General features: G+C 37.6%; 1 protein-coding gene across 1 annotated transcript in view; it reads right to left on the reverse strand.

The window, feature by feature from the left end:
• Positions 1-315: 315 nt before the first annotated feature.
• Positions 316-19707, reverse strand: part of CENPK (centromere protein K) — a 30695-nt gene continuing 11303 nt past the window's right edge. Inside the window, exons 4-10 of the mRNA XM_066339587.1 lie at positions 16303-16372; positions 11337-11383; positions 7791-7873; positions 7584-7682; positions 7168-7297; positions 3515-3568; positions 316-1393 (exon numbers count right to left, since the gene is read on the reverse strand). Coding sequence (XP_066195684.1) covers positions 1235-1393; positions 3515-3568; positions 7168-7297; positions 7584-7682; positions 7791-7873; positions 11337-11383; positions 16303-16372 — 642 coding nt within the window. The 3' untranslated portion in view covers positions 316-1234. The remainder of the gene's footprint in view (positions 1394-3514; positions 3569-7167; positions 7298-7583; positions 7683-7790; positions 7874-11336; positions 11384-16302; positions 16373-19707) is intronic.

Raw genomic sequence — 19707 nt, forward strand, 5'->3', positions numbered from 1 at the left:
ACAGCACAACACCACAGTCTATACACACGCTTAATCACCAGTTGACAGCATTCACTCCAAACTACCTAAGATGAATGATTTTTCTGCTTACCGTTTAGTTGATCTACAAAAGGGCAATTATACTGGAACTTATATTAGACTGGTTGCCCTTACCTCTTCCCACGTGTCCTTACATCATCTTTACAAGTCATTGCATCGAATCACATAAACACCATTCTAAAAACCATCACACAAAAACATTCTATGATAGTATAAACCTCTTTGTTTTTCCATCAATTGAAAAACCACAAAAATTCCTCTCTCAATAAATTACAATCTGGTTGTAAATGACAAACTTTATTTTTCTAAGTTTTAGTCATTACAGATATGCAAGAGCAGAATTTTTATACTCAATACAATACAATACAATAACAATGGCTACAGAAAAGACTGAGATTACAAGGAATGCCAGCACTGAGTCAGAAGGTAATTCTCAACTGACATAACTTAGAAGTTGTAGAGATAACAGAACAGAGACCCATTAAAAGCCTGGATAAACTAGGTCTGAAAATGTGAAGACAGATACTGTAAGGCAATATGGCATAACACAAAATGGGCCATTTGGGAAGCATGCCGTGAAAAGCACAGATTTGACATCTGCTGCACTTTGCACAGAAAGATGTGTCAGCTTTCCTAAGTGTTTATCTTGGAGCCAATAAAATTGTTTGCAAAGGCTCTAAAGAAACAAACAATGCACAACACATTCTTGAGAGGATACCTCCCTGTTAGTCCCAAATGTTTGCAAGGTCATGTTAACACCAAGAGGAGTGGTGTTAATTCTGAATTTTGCCTCAACACAGTACAAGAAAATACTAAAGGAAATTGAGACGTCTTCAGGCAAACTAAAAATCTAAACCAGAGAAGTAATGTATAAAATGTATAATGTAATAAAAAACATGTAAAGTAATGTTAAAATGTAAAAGTATATGTTAAAATGTAAAAGTATTTAACAGAATGATTGAATTATTTTTAATGTTAAAAAGACTGTTGAAAGTCTTTGTCTATTTCATGAATTAGCATATGTAAAAAGCAGTTTAAAAATCTTCTTCCACAATGCAAATCTTGATGTAACAAAATCATCCTACAGGAAGTGATCCTTGATACTAAAAAAGCTTATAATGAAACCTAAGTATGTCCTACTCCTGAATTAAGAGTACTGCTGTTGTTTTGTTCTGAAGTGCATGTGTAGGTCATCCTATGTGTGAAAAGCTTGGAGGCGCATCATGGTTGGATCTTCTGGATGTCTCAGGGCTATTCCATATCGCAAAAGCAGCTCAATATAGGGTGGCCAAAACGACTCATCAATTGTTACGTAAGGTTCATGTGGTGTGTTTATTAATTTGTTTATCAGAATCTGGAAGACCAAAATTTATTTTAAAAATATGCAAATTTATACAAATTACTGTGATGTAAGCAATATAAAAAATAAAGGACTAAAGAAGAAATATGAGACCTGTTCAAAGTAGAAGTAAAGGGAAGGACTTCCAATTAATGTCATAATATCTTTTTTGATTTAAAAATTAGAACCAGAATCCTCTTTTTTTCCCCTGAATAAATGTAGATTAAATGCTGTATCTAAATACAATATTAGTTAATGGGAGTTAAAAACAACATCAGTTTTGTCATTCTTTTTCAGTTCATGGAGATCATGTTCATACCCTCATGATACTGCTCATGGGAAGTACATTACAGATTAAATAATTTTACCCATCACATGGTCCTCTTTCTATTAATCCTAGATATTTCATCTTTCTATTCAAAGCTTTTAAATGCTAATCAGTCCCAATTTCAGTACATAAAAAATATTATTTGCCTCTTAGTGCTAAAGACAAATTCAAAATTCTTACTACCAGATCTTGTATTTTTGCACCCACTGCTACAACTAAAAGACCCAAATAAACAACTGTTCTTCTTTTTTAGAACATTCTGAAGAGGAATTGTTCCAATTAACATATTTTGTGCTTCCAATTATAAGAATTTACTCCAAATGCATTATTCCAGACCAATTTTCACTTAGTTTTTTCTGACATCTGATACTCCAAAATTGCCTTTATGGCTGTAACTTCATCTGTATCTCAGAAAACATTTTTCAAATTCAACAGGGACTTGAAGCTAGAATGACACAACTCAACAAAGAAAAATATTCCAGAATACAAAGATAAGGGACACTGACACTTTAGGTCAGGATGTTGAAATTCAGAATGAATCTGAATTTTTCAAATAGTGTGTTCCTCCAAACAGGAATCAGACATTACTTGAATATGTTTACATTTTCAGGAGATTAACAGTATGAGAAAAATAGGAAAGACAATTCTAAAACATCAGAAGAACTTCAAAATTCTTGTTCCATAAGGGCTGCGACTACTCTAAATTCTAATCTGTTTTCAAGCTCTGCCTAATTTTGCATTAACAGGTATGCTGAGATAACTGAAGCCTCAAGAAAAAAAAAAATTCCCCAGGGATATGTTACATATAGAAGTCTAGAACTGTCTAAGGAGGAGGAACAGAAAATTTCACTTCAAATGCTACATTTCAGACAAGAAGAAAAATTATGCTTTGCAATTCACATTCATAAATTACACTGTAATTTAAAATTCCCACTAAGCAATATATACTTGTATATTTATAAAATCAATTAGAAATGCATGAATTGGATTAATTGATTTACTTTTATGAGTTAATAATGCAGTTAATGCACAAGACTATTGGTCCTTCTGAGGCTACATAGTAATTGGTCCCTCTGTCAATATTAGTATTTCAGAAATATTTCTCTTGAAACAGTATAAAATAGAGCATGAAATGGACCAATATTTTTGTCAAACATAGTAGTGTCTCTCCCAACATGTGCCACCAAAGCACATAAAACTTCTTTGAACTAAACATTGTAAAATCAAGAAAAAAAGAGAGCCATTACCCAGCCTAAACTGAAGATAATTGACACACCTTTAGTAAAAATTTACTTTGACAGGAATTAAAATAGAAAACTGACTCAGATTCACAGAATGGTTTGGGTTGGAATGTACCTTAAAGATCATGTCATTTCAAGCCCCCTCCCATGGGCAGGGACACCTTCCACTACACCAGGTTGCTCCAAACCCCATCCAACCTGGCTCTGAGCCCTGCCAGGGATGGGGCATCCACAGCTTCTCTGGGCAGTCTGTTCCAGTGCCTCACAGTAAAGAATTTATTCTTGACAGATAATCTAAATAGCTATTCTTTTAATTTAAAACTATTACCCCAGGAAAAAGTTGTTCTTTGTCCTTTTATAAGCCCCATTTTAGTACCAAACGCTGCAATGAGGTCTCCCTACAGTCTTCTTGTAGACACAACATTCTTAATCATTCTAGATTAACTGTCTTAACTAAATAACACATACTGTTATTTATACTAATAATAAACACTTTATGATTATCATAATCATTACATCTGAATATTTTAAAATTCCTCAAATGTCTACATAGTAAAAACATCTTACCTCTAAAATTTCTTTCAATGTTATCAGTTCTACAGCTGGGTCTTCAGGAGACTTCTGGAAAGACAACCACCCCGCAGCCAAATTAACAAAACCCAAAACTACTCAGGAAAAATGTTAATTGACAAAGTAAAATAATTACACAATAATTTGATTGCACAATACACATTAGATGAAAACTTTAACTTAGATTTGATCCTAACAGAAATACAAGGTAGCATTTAAATGTACCAGTTCAAAATCCTACATTTCAAATGTAACATTTTTTGAATTATCAAGAGCTTAATCTAAAGTGATCATAATTGTTTTTACCTGTGTTTATATTTAAATAAAACCAAGTATATCACATTTATAATGTAGTACAGAACCTTCTATGAACAAGATTTGTTAGAGTAAAAAATGTTTTTCATGAGCTTTAAATAAACATTTATAATACAAATTTGACACAACTCAAGACTTCATTTCATAGTGCCTTAATATTTTTTCATTATTTGACAGTGAATACTTACTTGCTTTGAAATCAACTAAAAACAAGTGTCTTATCAAGATTAAGAAATATTTTATAAATTTTTTGGCAAAAAAAAAAAAAAGTAATGATAAAATATCACTTGAAGATTATTTGTTTTCCTTTGCAGCAAGCAAATCAAGCCATTTGTCTATAAAGAGTCCTTTGGCATCAATGTCAGTGGATCTGCTTGTACTGTTGCATGGTAAGCCTGATTCTTTAGGTTTATTCTTTTTCCCCATGCATTTCAGTTTCAAAAAAAATAAAGGAGATAACATTCCACTGACTTTCTGTGGACTGCTATTGAATATATCAATCTAAGTCCTATTACCAGGTGTGCAGTGCCTTATACAAATTCCACTTCTGGAAGAGAGAAAGAATACAAGCAAGAAAGAGTATGTGAAAGGCAAATTCTGGATCTTTTTTTCCAGTCACAGTTTGTAATAGTCTCACCAGCAGAGAGTCAGAAGTTTCAGTTTCCAGGGAGAGCCTTCTCTATGGAAACTGCAAATCCTAGAGCTATGGCCCAGTAACATCTATCTATGTGCCTTTATCTTGATACTCAGCTGAGAAAACAGGACCTACATTACCTATTTGCAGAAGGTTCTTTAGAGCAAACACGAAGGTACTTCACAACCTCTGCTGATATATTTCCCTGGTCAAAATTACTACTAATACAATAAGTACCACTAATCAATTAATGATTATGAAGTCATTAAAGCAGGATGCTCAGCATTTCATTATTTAGCCTGAAAGGCACCTTCTTCACCCTTCTAATCAGACAGATTTGCATACAAAATATTCCTTAGCCTCTGTTTTTTCATATTACTATCTTGAAAAATAGAAGTAGATTTTTATTGTAGACTTTAAATGCAAAATAATTATTACTATAGTCACTATCCACATATATTAAAGGTGTTGGGCAGTGGCAGTAGAAGGCAACCTGAGCTGCTATGACCCAGACTTCACTCCCACTCTCAATCCCACATGCATGTTGCCAGGTTGGTGGAAAGGAGGGTGGAACCAGACCAGCAAGGCTTGGAGCAGCTCAAACTATACTGCAGCCATGTCCTACAGACATCAACTCTGCACATTTGCCCTCACATGGAACCACTGTGAACACAAGATGCTTCCACAAAGCGAAGCAAATTACTGATGTGCACAGTTAAGAGTCTGGTGCTGCTAGACTGTTGAACCAACCTGATAACAGAAGTGAACAATGTGTTCTCCTGAATCAACGTAGCAGCAAATTTCAATGCCAATGATTCCAATGTGTATTTCTGACACTCAGTAAATGTAGGCAAAAATGGGTGGCTATCCTACCTTCACAGTCAATTACTTAGATGCAGATTAGGGGGTACCTGTAGTTAGGCCAAGTGAGTCAAAAGATATAGAAAAGCTATGAATTCACAAAGAGTGAAAAGAAAGAAAAAGACTTGTCAGAAAACAGATTGGTGTTTAAGAGTTCAGGAAATGCATAAATAAAAATTAAGCTAAGGAAAGATAAAAGCTTGTGTTGCAATTAATCAAAGTACTTTCTTTCTTTAAGTAAAGTGATTGGTGACAGCCAACATGGTTTCATTATAGACCAACATCCAACAAATTTAGTGGCCTTCTACATCAGTTACAGTATTTGTGAAAAAGGAAGAACAATTTGTGTCATCTACCTGGACTTGTGCAAAGCATTCGACACTGTCCCACATGAGACCGTTTCTAAAATAGAGAGACTGAGAGCAAAATCTGTCACATTGACTAACAGTAAGAAAGGAACTGGTATGCAGAAAAACTAAGATTCAACACAATAAGATATTAGAATAATACTTTGAACATCATGTCCTGACATCTTGACTTGATACTTTTATGTACAAAATATGTGCTTATGTGCAAAACATGATTTTTTTTTTAATTAAAAGATCAGGATTCATTAGCTGCAAATTACAGACAGAAAAAGACAAGGGTGTAATTTGTTGCTTTAGTGATGGGTGTGAGCTAGTAGTTTTCTTTGTAATATTGTTTCTTATCAGGTTACAAAAAATATGAATCCAAGTAAAAACAAACATAGATAATGGGTATTACTAGGATAAGCTAGGGAATTGAAAAATACTATCTTGCAGGAGAACATAATGGCATAAATTAAACTTGAATTGATAAAAATGAACAAAAATTGAACATAAATCAACAGAAATTGAATGTAAGTTCAATCAGCAAAACAAAGAAAGAGAGGATATGAGATTGCTGCCATAAATACATAAGGAGGAATAAACACAAGAAAGCAACAGAGCTATCCTCAGGAAAATTCTGGTGTAAGAATGCCAGTGGATCTGTGTTAGACATAGATTAAATTTAGATTGGAAACTATGAGACAGTTTCTAACCAAAGTACTGAGGTACTAGAAGAAAAAACACAGGAGAAACAGTTGTAAAAAATTATTTGTTCTAAAATGGAGCTCAATGATAATATTGAAGATTATATTATGTAGTTACCTGAAATAACAGAATAGGACTAAAGACATAATTTTTACTTCTGTAATGTTAGGTGTGCCTGAAATCAAAATCAAAACCTGCCTTTTTCATAGCTTTTTCTTGCATCTATCAAATAGTAATGGTAATTATTTTTTTTTACTGCACTCTTTGAATTTATTATGCAAAGTATTCCCTGGCTGCCTATTTTCCCTGAAGTTTTTAGGTAATTTTTGACTCAGTTTGCCTGAACAAAATCTGATGGTTAACATTCCAAACTACTCTGTAATTATAAATACTTTTCCTTATTGTTCCAAAAACATTGCTAGACAATTAAAATTTGCTTTGCCAAGGAAAATAGGAATCTACTTGCCCAGTGAAGTTAAAAAAAAAAAAAAAAAGTAAATTTGGATTGAACCCTATACCATTTCCAAATTTGGCATAGCTTGCAGTTCAGTCAAAAGTACAATATATTGCTATACATCTAACTCTGGAAAGGATATATGCATTAAGAAAATATCCAGCTGGAAACAGCCTTAAATAACATAAAACAACCAAAAAATACAAATTAAACATAGAGGATCAAAATACAACTACAGGTTCAATGCTAGTGACTTTTTAAACAGATATTGCATCTAATTAAATATAAATTGAACATTTCAAATTTAATAGGTAAGAAAAGAAAATCTTACCTTGTTCTTAGTTTTTTCACCTTCCTGTGGATGGGGAAAATGTTCATCCAGGAATTCACCCAAAGCCCTCAAGAGTTCTTTCCTATGGGTCTTTAATTTCAGTATTTTTTTTCCCAGTTGATCAGATTCTCTAGTTTTCAAACAGTACAAACATAGCAATAGAAAAAGGGATCAAATCAAGTAACTAAAAAGTCCTTCATAAGTAAAAAAACCCAAACCCTATTATCTATTCCTAGAAATTCAACATCTTTAATCACAGGATATAGTAGCATTACTTTCGTATTTCAAATATGGATTACTGAGCAATTATTTGATCTATCAAACAAAACAAGGAATACATTTTAAGAGTTTGCTTGTTCATTTGCTTCTCTTGATATTTAAATTGTTCAATTTATAACTCAAAAATGTAGAAATACCTCTCTATGGCAGGTTGTTTAACTTCTGTATTTGCCTCTTCTTCCATTTTATTAAGGGTATCTATGGTCTGTTTCTGTTCCTCATACCACTGCTCTTCTCTTTGAAACATGAAAAGTAAGAAATGGCACAACAGATAAATAGTTTCCTTGAGCAGTCAAAGAAAGAAAAAAGCTTACAGCATTCCGAAGTCCAAATTACTGTATTACCTTTTCAGATCTTCTTCCAATTGATTATTCTTTGACTGAACTGCTGACAGCATCCTTTCAAGATCATTTTTTATTTTCTGCAACTATAAAAGAATAGAAATTAACCTACTGTTTGCAGGTAGTCCAGGCTGAAGTATTTGTTCTATGTAAGGCTGCATCTGTAAATCTGATAAAGAGGGGCAGTCATCTGTTACTTCTTAATAAATATTAAAATCCAGTTTAAAATGCAAGAGCTATTCTAAATGTCACCATGACCAGTTGCTCCTTAGCATCTTCTTGAAGCTCCTAGAGCTTAGCAAAATACTTAATTTTACCTGGAGCAGATTGTGGAGCACACACACAAACTGCTCAGCTGATAAATACCTGAGGAGAAAATGTCTACAGCACCAGGGCTCTATTGTCTAAATTTTTGCAGCTGATAGCAAGTATGAATCCATGCTATTTGCAGCACATAAAATGTACAGAAAATGAAGATGCATCAAAGAAAGACTAACTGCATCCATTAATTAAATGATCCTCAGTGCTATGGATATATCTGGGACAGAAAACATGGAGAAATAAAACTACTGTTGTCAGAAGCTATAGGCATTGCTGAATCTAGGGAACAGTGGACTCTCAGTTGGCTGGGCCTTTCATTATATAATCACAGAATGGGTAAGGTAGTGTTGACGAATACATGAGTGCAGGCAGCTCAGGGTGCAGCTGCAGTGGGAGCTGGAGGTTGAGCTCTGGATTGAACTCTGGCAAGAGCCCCAGGCAAGGGGCCATGAACTGCCAGCTCTGCAGAACCAGGGACCTGGGGACCTGTGGCCCTGCCAGGTGAGGGGACACTGAGACCTGGCAGGAGCTGATGACACCTGGACTTTCCTGTGTTTACACTGTGATAGTATAAAAGCCCAAGGTTTCCTTTGTTCTGGGTCCGTCCTCAGAGGCAACCAGCTCAAGATGTTACTCTGTTATTATGCCATGATTAAATTATTTTAAGGATTGGGATGTGTTGGCCTAAGGGAAAAAGGAAACCTGGGGTTGAGGTAGTAAGGAAACCTGATCTGTCTGTGTGAGCGTGGGATGTGTAGCTGCAAATGGGCTTAGTGACTGACAACGGTGTCAGCTGGATTGTTGTGACTGACAACAGCTCCTGGACTGTGGGACAGGGAAGTTTCTTAACCACTGTGAGGGACTGCAGTGGGTCATGTAGTCAAACCTCCCCACATACGCAGGGGTCATCCAAGAGCACATGCGACAGGTTGCATCCAGACAGTTCTTGAGAAACTTCAGCGAGGAAGACTCCAAAACCTCTCTGGGCAATCAGTTCCAGTGAACAGTAAAGAAGCTCTTCCTTCTGTTTTTGTGCATCCCGTTGCCTCTTGTCCTATTGCTTGGCATCACCAAGAAGAGCTTAGCTCCATTCTCTTCAGATATTTGTATAAATTGATGAGGTTACCTGTTGGAGCACTATGGTCTTCTACAAAATGTTTCTTACATAAGCCTATCATTTGAATATATATTTTCTGCTTGCATACAAAATAGGAGCACTTGAGAATTTAGCTCAAAGAAATACAAAATCTGAAAATAAGCTACAGAATATACATATCAGCTTGTTCTGGGATGAGCTGCCTCCTATCCCATATATCCATCCTATATCTTGGATATGTTGTTATGTCTCGCAGCTGAATCCTGCCCTCTTGGGCGGGAGCCTGCAGTTCCTTCCTTCTTTTTCCTTCTTGGCTGTTTCGGCTCTTGCTTTTGCTAGCTCAGCTGCTTTTGCCTTCTTCACTTCGCTTTGCTTCGCTCTGCTCTCTGGCTGCCCCTGCCACCGTTTTTCTCCCCCCCCCGCCGCTGCTTCTGTTTGGTTTTTTTTCCCTCCTTCCTTCTTTCCCCCCCCGGCAAGGTTTGAACCGGCTCCGGACCTGACCTGACCTGAGAAGTTGGAGAAGACCCGGGCCAGACAGAGACGCGTCAGCACCCTCCTCATCATCACAGGAACCCGTCTTTTCCCACTATCCGGTGTTGGGGAGTGTATTTTTGTCAATAAACTGGTTTTTCCACTTTCCTCCGAGGTATTTTCCTTCCCGAACCCAGGGCTGGGGGGGGGAAGGGGTGGTGGAGGTTTGGTTTAGGGGACTCCTTCTGGAGGTTCTTCCCTAATTTACTCCAAACCAGGACACAGCTGTATCCATATATACAGCTGAAAAAGACTAGAATCCTCAAATATCAGACCAACATGCCATAGCTATACAGGCAAATCAAAGTGTACTACCTAACAACTTTTTGATAGTGACTTTTAACAGCAGTCAGATCTGCTGTTGTGAGTGATACTAGAAGGCATTAGACACAGGAACATTCCTGAGTCGTGTAGCATTCCTATGGCCCATCAATATAGTGTAATGTTACCCACAAGAAATTGATTTGCTCTTTCTTCCACTGGAGGAACTCAACAAACTATATGCAAATTATTGCCATAGAACTCAATGTCTAAGAGAGCTGACTCTTCTGCGGAACACATAGTATAACAGAATTTTCTATTAAGTATGAAATGCAATATATTATAACTTTTTGTTTTTAAAAACCACACAGTAAGAGGATAGGGTCAGACTTTTCAGTGGTGCAAAGTGATATGAAAAGGGGCAACAGGCACAAACTCAAATACAGGAAGTTCCATATGAAAATTACGAAAAACTCCTTTGCTGAAAGGTGACTGAGTACTGGAACAGGCTGACCAGAGACTGTGGAGTGTCCTTCTTTGAAGATATTCAAAAGCCACCTCGACAAAATCCTGTGAGGCGCTTACAGGCAGAGTTTAGTGGTGGATTTGGATGGTTGGACTCGATCATCTTAGAGGTCTTTTCCAACCTAAATTATCCTATGATTCTATCTCCAAAGGTCCCTTCTAAGGAACCATTCTGTGACAAATTGCACTTAGCAATTAAAATTCAGCCACAGATCATCTTGAAAACACAAGTGAATGGATCTGAGTGGATATTTTTGACCAAGCACTTGTGCAATGTTACATTGAAATCATCTTGAAAAGTACAGTGTGTAAGCTTCAGCCACAGAAACAGGCCCTGCTGCATGATGTTTATGGTGGCTAAATCTTTGCAAGGCATGGATCAGTCTCCTTGGCAAGAGATTTCTGTCTCCTGGTGGCATCCAGCCCAATGGGACTCCAATACTAAATAAGGTCTTGGAGTATTAATGTAGCAGAGATGTTGATTATCACATAATTTTCACTGCATGCATGTAAGTTTGTTGAGTTACTGTGATTAGATGGTGTGTCCAGAGTCAAAATACTGTTTATTGTGCATTACTCTCTGATGTGTGCAAAAACTCAGTTTAAAACCCCACTCATTACAACTAGGACATTTTACTAGTTACACTATAGCAGGGAAAAAGCATTAGAACAACATAAATGGCTGAAAGAAAATACACAGCATTTTAGGAGTAGTCTACCCTAGGAACAGTCATGGGAAAATGCAGCAATTGCATATGCTGTTTTTCCTTTTTCCCAACAGAATTTTATTATCTCTTACAAACAAAAATACTTACGTCTTCTTTTCCTAATTCTAACAGGACATCTGGATTGGTAGAAATTACTGAAAAATAAAATGAATTGGTTATTTTTTTGGTTGGATGATAAAGACTTATTGATACTGAAAAACAGCCTGGCAAGAGAGAAACTTGTGTACCTTCTAAAAAACAGTTTGGCTCTCAGTAGCAGTTCAACCACATGCTGTAGCATCCCGCTGGGCTAACCTACTATCACTATTCAGCAAATTAAATTAGACTGAAAAAAGGACAGTGTTAATGTGTATGTATCATTTTTTACCCCTGAACTAGCTCCAAGTACATTGGTGTAGATGCATAATGAACGAACACCACATTTCTGTACCTTTCAAGACAACTGAGCCTGATGTTTTCAGCAGAAGGCATTCAATCAACATTACCGATGTGGGCAATCAAATTCTTCCAGTCTTCCAATTCCTTGTTAAATAGCCTCCCAAATGCTTGATCAGGACTACAGAACCTGGTTCTAATAACTTCAGAAGCATGTCACCACCCTTACTGTTCACAAGAACAGCTATACATAAGGAAGTTAATGACCCAGCAAGGCCAACATCCTAACTCAAACACTGAGGAACAGCAATACCTAAGTGAAAGCAAAGTACAGTTCAAGAAGATGGAAATGTTTCCCCAGAATGCTTCTACAAAATACAGTGATTTATGACTTGTGCATTTTCAGAATAAAAATTGAATTCTTGTTTTTTACAGCATTCAACAGACTCCAGTCAATTCTCAGATCCATGTCAGCTTGCAGCTTCTGCATATACACATGCCTTTTTTGAACTATTTCAATACATTAACAGGAGAAATGAAAGCTATTGTAAAGGATTACGAATTTTATAAGACATACTTTTTTGTGCAAGTTTGGGCTTGAAATCTCTAATCTTATAAATAATTATTTAAATTAAAAATTCTTTTTACAAAAAGAAAACTTTTAACCCTCTCATGACAGCATTAATCTTCTAAATACACCAAGTCAATTTAATAAATTCAGAAAAGTACTTTCTTTGGTAATGTTATTGTACTTACCTCAAAAAATTTTAAGAAGCTTTAGATTAGTAGTTTTTAAAGCACTCTTGAGATGAAAATCAGAAGAACTACTGAGTTAAAAATGCATTAAATTAAATGCTGCGCTAAAATTCCTTTTATTTGAAGAATTACTGTTTCTAAATCTTGACACAGAATGTGAGTACTGTGCTCTCAATTTAGCTTAAAAGCTGTGGGAGATAGTGGTCTGTGCTTTATTAGATTAAGATTTCTTTATTTACATGAATATCCTACCTCCACATGATAAAATTCACTGGTGCACTTTTATTCACATCCACTGGTATATTTGTAAAAAACCCATACAATTCTTCCCCCTGCCACTTCCCGCTAACATGATCTGTGTAGTCCTCCCTTACTAATTATTATCAATTTTTATAACTGCCTCATAACACTTCTTTATTTTTAGAACCTAATCCTGAGTTTATGCTTGCCATTCTGTGTTCATATTGTGTGAGTGTCAGAATAGAAGGCTCTATCTTCCTGGGAAAGAAACCACTAACCATAATTTAGTGAAGGAACAATGCAGATCTAAAACAGTCGGACAACATACTTATGCCAGCAGCTGCTGTAAATTCACTGGTTGCTCAATCCATTATCAATTAAATATTTTTCAGCTGTAGAATCACTACACTTGCAAAAATCAAATGTCAGACAGAATTGGCTAGTGATACAAAGTACAATTACAAAGAAAAATACTACCAGATGCTAGGAATATAAAAGCAACTACTATGCACATGTTTATACAGAAACTCACATTAAAATAAAACAAAAAAGGTATTTGGCAGAATACTGCTACTTTGCAAAGAAAAACGGAAATTATGCAGAGACCACAACTGTTTGAAATGGTTTAAAATATGGTTGCTTTCACTTCCTGATTTTGCAAAGGTACAAGTTAAATTTTACTTTTATAAGCCAAATGCTTTAAAAAAAAATTTTAATTCAGCTGATTTAGCAGATCTAGAGCTACAAAAATAATACCAGAAACTGAGAAAGAAAAAGAGACTAAAGTAAAAGCTTTGCAAAAATAAAATTTGCATTGTGAATTTAAGTGTGTTTGCCAATATTGTGCTCAAAAAATGTAGAATTGCCAAGTTATAACCTCTGAAAATAAGGTTTGAGATTGAAATGCTGACAGGCCCTCATTTACAGGAAATGAACTGGCCACTACCAAAAGCAAAAACCAAAGTAACAAGACAGCCTGCCATTCATGCTCTATTAGTAAACTGTATTAAATCAGTATTTCTGCAATTTCTACTTAGATAAAATCAGACAGTGTTTTCAATTAAGCAACTCCTCCTTCAAAACAAATAGCAGGTAGAAATAAGCCAAGACAGAGAAGTAAGCAAAGTGGACTCCTTGTTTTCATATAAGCACCATAACTCTAATCAAATTCTTAGCAGCAACTTTTTTTCTTCCAATGGAAAGGGAGCCAGAAAAGGCAGAGATTTGTCTGTAAATTATTAATTATAAATAGATAATTTCTTTACTAAAAAATTAAGATTTCTAATAAGAAATATTATCATCTGGGAAGAAGTAAGAATGGTTGAACAAAGCAAGTCAGCAAGCCAAAAAATTAAGCCAAGGATATTTTTAAGCCAATAGCTTGAAGTTTAATATACATATTTTAGTACGGAAATCTAACAGCCTCAGGTATTTTACCCAGATAAAAACTAAGTTCTTTCAATTAATATGCTTTAAGCCAGCAGCTTATTCATGAACAGCAGCCAGGAACCAGAATGTTCCAAATTCATTCAGTGACATGCCTTTGGTCTACATACCTCAGAAGCACTGGAGGCTGACAGTTCTTGGAGTGAGGCTTACAACACTGAACTATGAATTTATTCTAATATAGCAACAGTACCTATTTATAAGAAAGAAAAAATATTTTTCCCAGCGTCTCTTATTTAGTGATGAGATGCAGCAAGTACATTGACTTTGGAAAAAGTTGGAGAACTACCCCTAACGTTGATCTGAAAAGGCATTTCCATTTGTCTAAATGACAAAACACTGGGAATCACCATGTGCTCTCTATGACACACTGTTATAATTTTGCAAATACTACAAAACCAAGCCTCTTCTGGCATAAAAATATTCAAATGAGTCAATGAATTTAAATATTAACTAGAAGTTTTACTGGATTGACAGGCACTAACAGGTCCTAGACAGGAGACATAACCATGAGTACTACCAGAATATTAATGATAGTGTAGTGTGAACTGTTTTAGGTATCTCCATATGGGACATCTGAAAACAAAGAATACTTTACTCACACTTAGATCCCTGAATGCTTTTATTTCCAGTGTCTAGCCATATCAGCCTTGCAAGAGAGTGAAATCTGTTACTCTCTTGCAATGACATAAGCACAGTGGTGCTTAGTGTACAAAGATAATTTTGAAGAACTGACGAATTTATACCTTTTGACTGATGCTGCCTAATAAAAGAATTACCACTAGCCTCAGTGGTTTGTGCTTCTCAGGATCACTAAGTGTTTTGGATTCCTGTGTTGTTAAAAATTTCTAGTGTGTCTTACCACTTTATCTTGACTTGAAACCTCCAATCTCTGTTAATTAAAACCAGGTATTTTACTACAGTAAATGGCTTAGTACTAAAGGTCTGCTTCGAAGTTTCAACTAGCACAGCATAATACAACACACCTTTGTAAAATATTAATAAAAAATAATGAGAAGATATATGATTAATGTATCAGGATATAATTTGTCCTTCTTAAGGGATAAAATAAAGACAATATTATTTGGCAAAGTATTTCTGTTCTAAGAAGAAAATACAAATAAAAGATGGAGAAAAACAATCACACAATGCCTTGGGTTATGTAACCAAAAAAAAAAAGTGTATTCTGTTTAATCTGTTGAAAGCAACTGGGGAGATGCTTTTTATCTCTTGTAACTCCAGGAGGGAGGTGGCAGGTGTATTCTGGTAATGGGCAGCTGTTAAGACCAGGTACCAGGTGGAGGGGTGGGGGATTGATCCTTATCTCTTTCCATGGCCCATCCTCCCACGGGGGGGATATCTGCTGTTAATGGGCCATCGAGGCTCACTGCATGACCGATAAAATTAAATCATCACACTGTGAGATGCCCCACCCAGGGGAGAGAGCCAGGCATTCCTACCTGGATAAAAGCTAAGAGGTAGGAACACCAGACATCCAGTGCTCCCACTGGATTCTCAGAGGAGGACCAGACCCATCTTGCCATTACTGGACCCTTTTCTACAGGACCATCTCTACTCCATCTGCCATTCCAGGAGGGCTTGCTTTGGGCTGCTTCCAATATACTGACCAACAGGGTGTCAGGTTGTATTTTCTGACTCTGTCAGTGTTTCTAGGATTTTTCTGTTTGTTTTGTTTGGTTGGTTTTTGTACTACTGCATTTGTATTCTTAATATTTCTAGTAAAGAAACTGTTATTCCTATTCCCAAATCATTGCCTGAAAAGCTTTCAATTACAAAATTATAATAATTTGAAAGGCGAGAGGTGGGTTACATTCTCCATTCCAAGGGGAACTCCAGCTTTCCCTAGCAGATACCTGTCTTGCCAAACCAAGACACATAGAAAAGAATATGAAGAAGGGTATCAGAATAATTAACCTTTCTTATTTGGTTAGGAAATCTGCTAATGGTTGTTTTTCCATTTAACTGACTGATATTATGAATCACGCACTTATTTGTCCAGAATCATAGGATTAAGTTATAGTGGAATTCACTTTTAGTGCAAAAATAATGAAGAAATGAAACATACATGCTACTTTTTAAAGCAGCATTAAATTTAATTTTTAAGTAGTTATGGAATGAAAATACAATCAGCAGACTTCACTATACTCATAGCCTAGGTGAAAGAAACTTTGCAGAAGTTCACATAAGCATTCTTTACAAGGAAACAGTTACTTACGTTCAGGTATTCTTGTTTGCCACTCATGACAATCTACTGTTAAAGCTCTCCACTTTAGTAACAACGAAAGCTGCGTAACAAGAAAAGAAGCATCTCTTGAAGTGTGTTGAGTTGCATTGGCATAAAATGAGGTAGAATGCGATAGAAATTGAGTTATTAAGTTGGTACAGCAGAAAACAAAAGAGCATTTATTACAATAGAACACCAGTTCCTTCAAAATATTTTAGTCACAGGGATCAAGAAATGTTTCTACTGTTTTTTCAAAAGGGGCAAATGAGTGTTGGCCAAGTTGTGAAGATCCTTCAGAGGGAAGTTCATATAGGTAAAGAAATGCCTTCAAATGTCATCTCTGAACCTCCCTTTGCATATCTTTGAACCATCCCCACATATAATAATATCACTGGGTATGAGGGAGAAGATATCAGCATCTCCATCTCCACTTCTCTGAGGAAGCTGTAGAGAGGATCAGGGCACCCCCCAGTTCCTTCTCTCCAAAGTAGATTGCTGGGTAAGATGAGACAGGAAAAGCTTAAACATATGACTGCTTGGCAAGCAATTTTATATAAAAATATAAAACCTGAGAGTGAAATAGAAATGACAGCTAGCTTTGAGATGTAGACATGGCAGGCAGATGGTGATTTGCTGGAGATGGGTTGAGAGATAGCAAACAAAGGGACACCAAGGGACCCAAGGGAATGGCCCCACCAATGTATCAGGGAAAAGGTAGATAAGAAAGTAGCCTTTGAAGTTTAGAATACAGAATGAAATGGTAATATAGCAGCTCTTATAGGCTGTATGCAAAGTCTGTAGGTTTGCTGTCCAACTTGCACAGGTTGGTTACTGTAAATTAGAATATTCAACAGAAAAGGAGATTTATTGTATTGTAACAAAGACCTAGCCCTCTTACCTCTTACTCTCCTGCTCTTACCCCTTGTCCTCTTACCCCTGGTCCTTCTCTTCCTCTCTCTCTTTGGGGCACCCCTTCAGCTGAGGCTGGTGGCTGAAGGCAACGCCCTTTTACTCACGACCCATTGCAATAAAACCACGTGTTCTAAAAGCATCTCAGGTCTCCAGAGAACCCTCTCCCTGCCATCGTCCAATGCTCCTACAGCAGAGAAGCCCAAAGTCCTCAGCAGTTCCTCGCAGGACATGCCTTCCAGCCCTCTCCCCAGCTTTGTTGCCCTCCTCTGGGTGCACTCAAAGACCTTCACAACCTTCCTAAACTGTGGGGCCCTGAACTGCACTGAGTACTTCAGGAGAGGCTGCACAGCCCTGAATTGTGGCCGTGCAGCCTCTCCTGAAGTACTCAGTGCAGTTGAGTCCCCTCTCTTGTGGCTGGCAGTGCCATGCTCCAGGCTCCCAGGATGCTGTTTGCCCTCTGGGCTGCCAGGTCTCACCCTGTCAGCCAGCACCCTCAGATCCCTTCCTGCAGGGCTGGCCCAACAGCCACTCCTTTCCTGCTGTTTTCGTTGTTATTAAATGTCATGCCATTGAGGACTGCCCAATATTCTAAGCTAGCAAGATTCTTCTGCAAGGCCTCTGGTTGCTGAGTGTCAACAGCACCATCCAGTTTGGAGTTGTCAGCCAACTTGCTCATGGTGCATCCCAATCCTTCATCCAGATCCCTGATAACACATGAAACAGATCTGGCCCTGGAGCTACACCCTGAGGAGCACTGCTGGTCAGCAGGCAGATGCAGCCCAGTCACCGCACCCAGCTGAGCTCTGCCCTTCAGCCAGGTCTTCGCCCAAGACACTGTGACCCTGCTCATCCCACAGCTGCACACGTCCAGAAGGATGCTGTGATGGACAGCTTAACCATGACATTTAACAAGCAGAAGTTACATTCCCACTAATTAGGAAAAAGTCCAAATAAGTATTGAAGTTACACTCCCTTCTCCTCCCATTTTGCTGCCTATGTTAGTCATTTATAGGTTACACTTTTCAAAGTTAGTAAGAGAAAATCCATCTTTATCTTGATTTATGAGGCTTCAGTTACATTTCCTCTCCCCTGTCCAGATGAGCAGGGGAGTGATGAACAGCTATGCTGGCCAGATGGGATCAAACCCACCACAAATGCACCTGAGGGAACTGGCAAGTGAAGTCGTAAAGCCACTATTCATCATATTTGAAAAACCATGGCAGTCTGGTGAAGATGCCACTGACTGGAAAAAGAGACACACAGCCTATATTATTACAAAGAGAAAAAGATCTGGAAACTACAGATTGGTCAGTCTCACCTCTGTGCCCAGCAAGACCATAGAGCAGAATCCTCCTTGAAATTATGCTAAGGTATGTACAAAATTGAGAGGCAACTGATATTAAGCAACATGATTTTAAGGGCAAATCATGCCCAACGAATTTGCTGGCCTTCTGTAACAGGATTTCAGCATTGGTGAATAAGAGAAGAACTGCTCATGTCATCTGTTTGGGAATCCTGCAAAAGCATTTGACAATTTTTGGAACAACATCCTTGTCACTAAACTAGAGAGACACAGATTTGACAGACAGACAGACCACTCAGTGGGTAAGGAATTGGCTGGATGGTCACACTGCAGTCAACAGTTCAGCATTCAGGTGGAGATCAGTCATGAAGGGGCATTCCTTAAGCCTTTTTTCTGAGATGGGCACTTTATAACATCTTTGTCAGGGACATGGACAGTACGATCAGGGGCACCCTCAGCAAGGTCACCTTCACTGACAGCACCAACCTGTGTGGGGGAGTTGACATACTGCAGGGAAGTGTGGGAGTCGAGCTGCCTGAGGGCATTGGCTTGAGACTGTAGGAACTCGCTCTGTAGTTAACCTAACCAATGATCAACTTAGGACGAGCATGATTCAGGCAGCTTTGACTCCTGGGAAATAATATGGTGACAGTTCATTCATATGAGGCTGTCGTTCTGGAAGATTGTCTAGTTCTTCCTCCCTGCTTGGTTGTCAGTTGGTGCAGAGTTTTATATATTCTGAATTATTGTTTCTGGTTGGACCATTACCCTCAGCTCTGCCCCTCAACTGACTCTAGATGAGTATCTTACCTACCCTGTCCTGTGTCATTGGAATTAGTCCTAAACTGTTGTTTGGCTTCTCCGACTTGGGGCTTCCGTTATTAAACCCTTCTACTTTCTGGATAATTCCAGAGTACCTGTCCTTTTATTTATGGCCACCTCAGTCTCGACCAACACGGTCCTGGAGTCGCAGAGCTGAAGATGTGACAGGGAAGGTGTGGCATCTAGAGGGACCTGAACAGGACTGAGAGCTGCACTAGTATGGAATTTACTAAGCCCAACAAGCCCAAGCACAAGGTCTGTGGGATGGTGCTGTGGGCAGCCTTACTCTTACTGCAGCTGTGTATAATCACAACAGAGTGTAAACAGCCTTGTCCTTGTAAAGTCTGTGTCCAGTAGGG

Source organism: Sylvia atricapilla, chromosome Z, assembly GCF_009819655.1.
Source record: "Sylvia atricapilla isolate bSylAtr1 chromosome Z, bSylAtr1.pri, whole genome shotgun sequence".
Lineage (NCBI taxonomy): Eukaryota > Metazoa > Chordata > Aves > Passeriformes > Sylviidae > Sylvia > Sylvia atricapilla.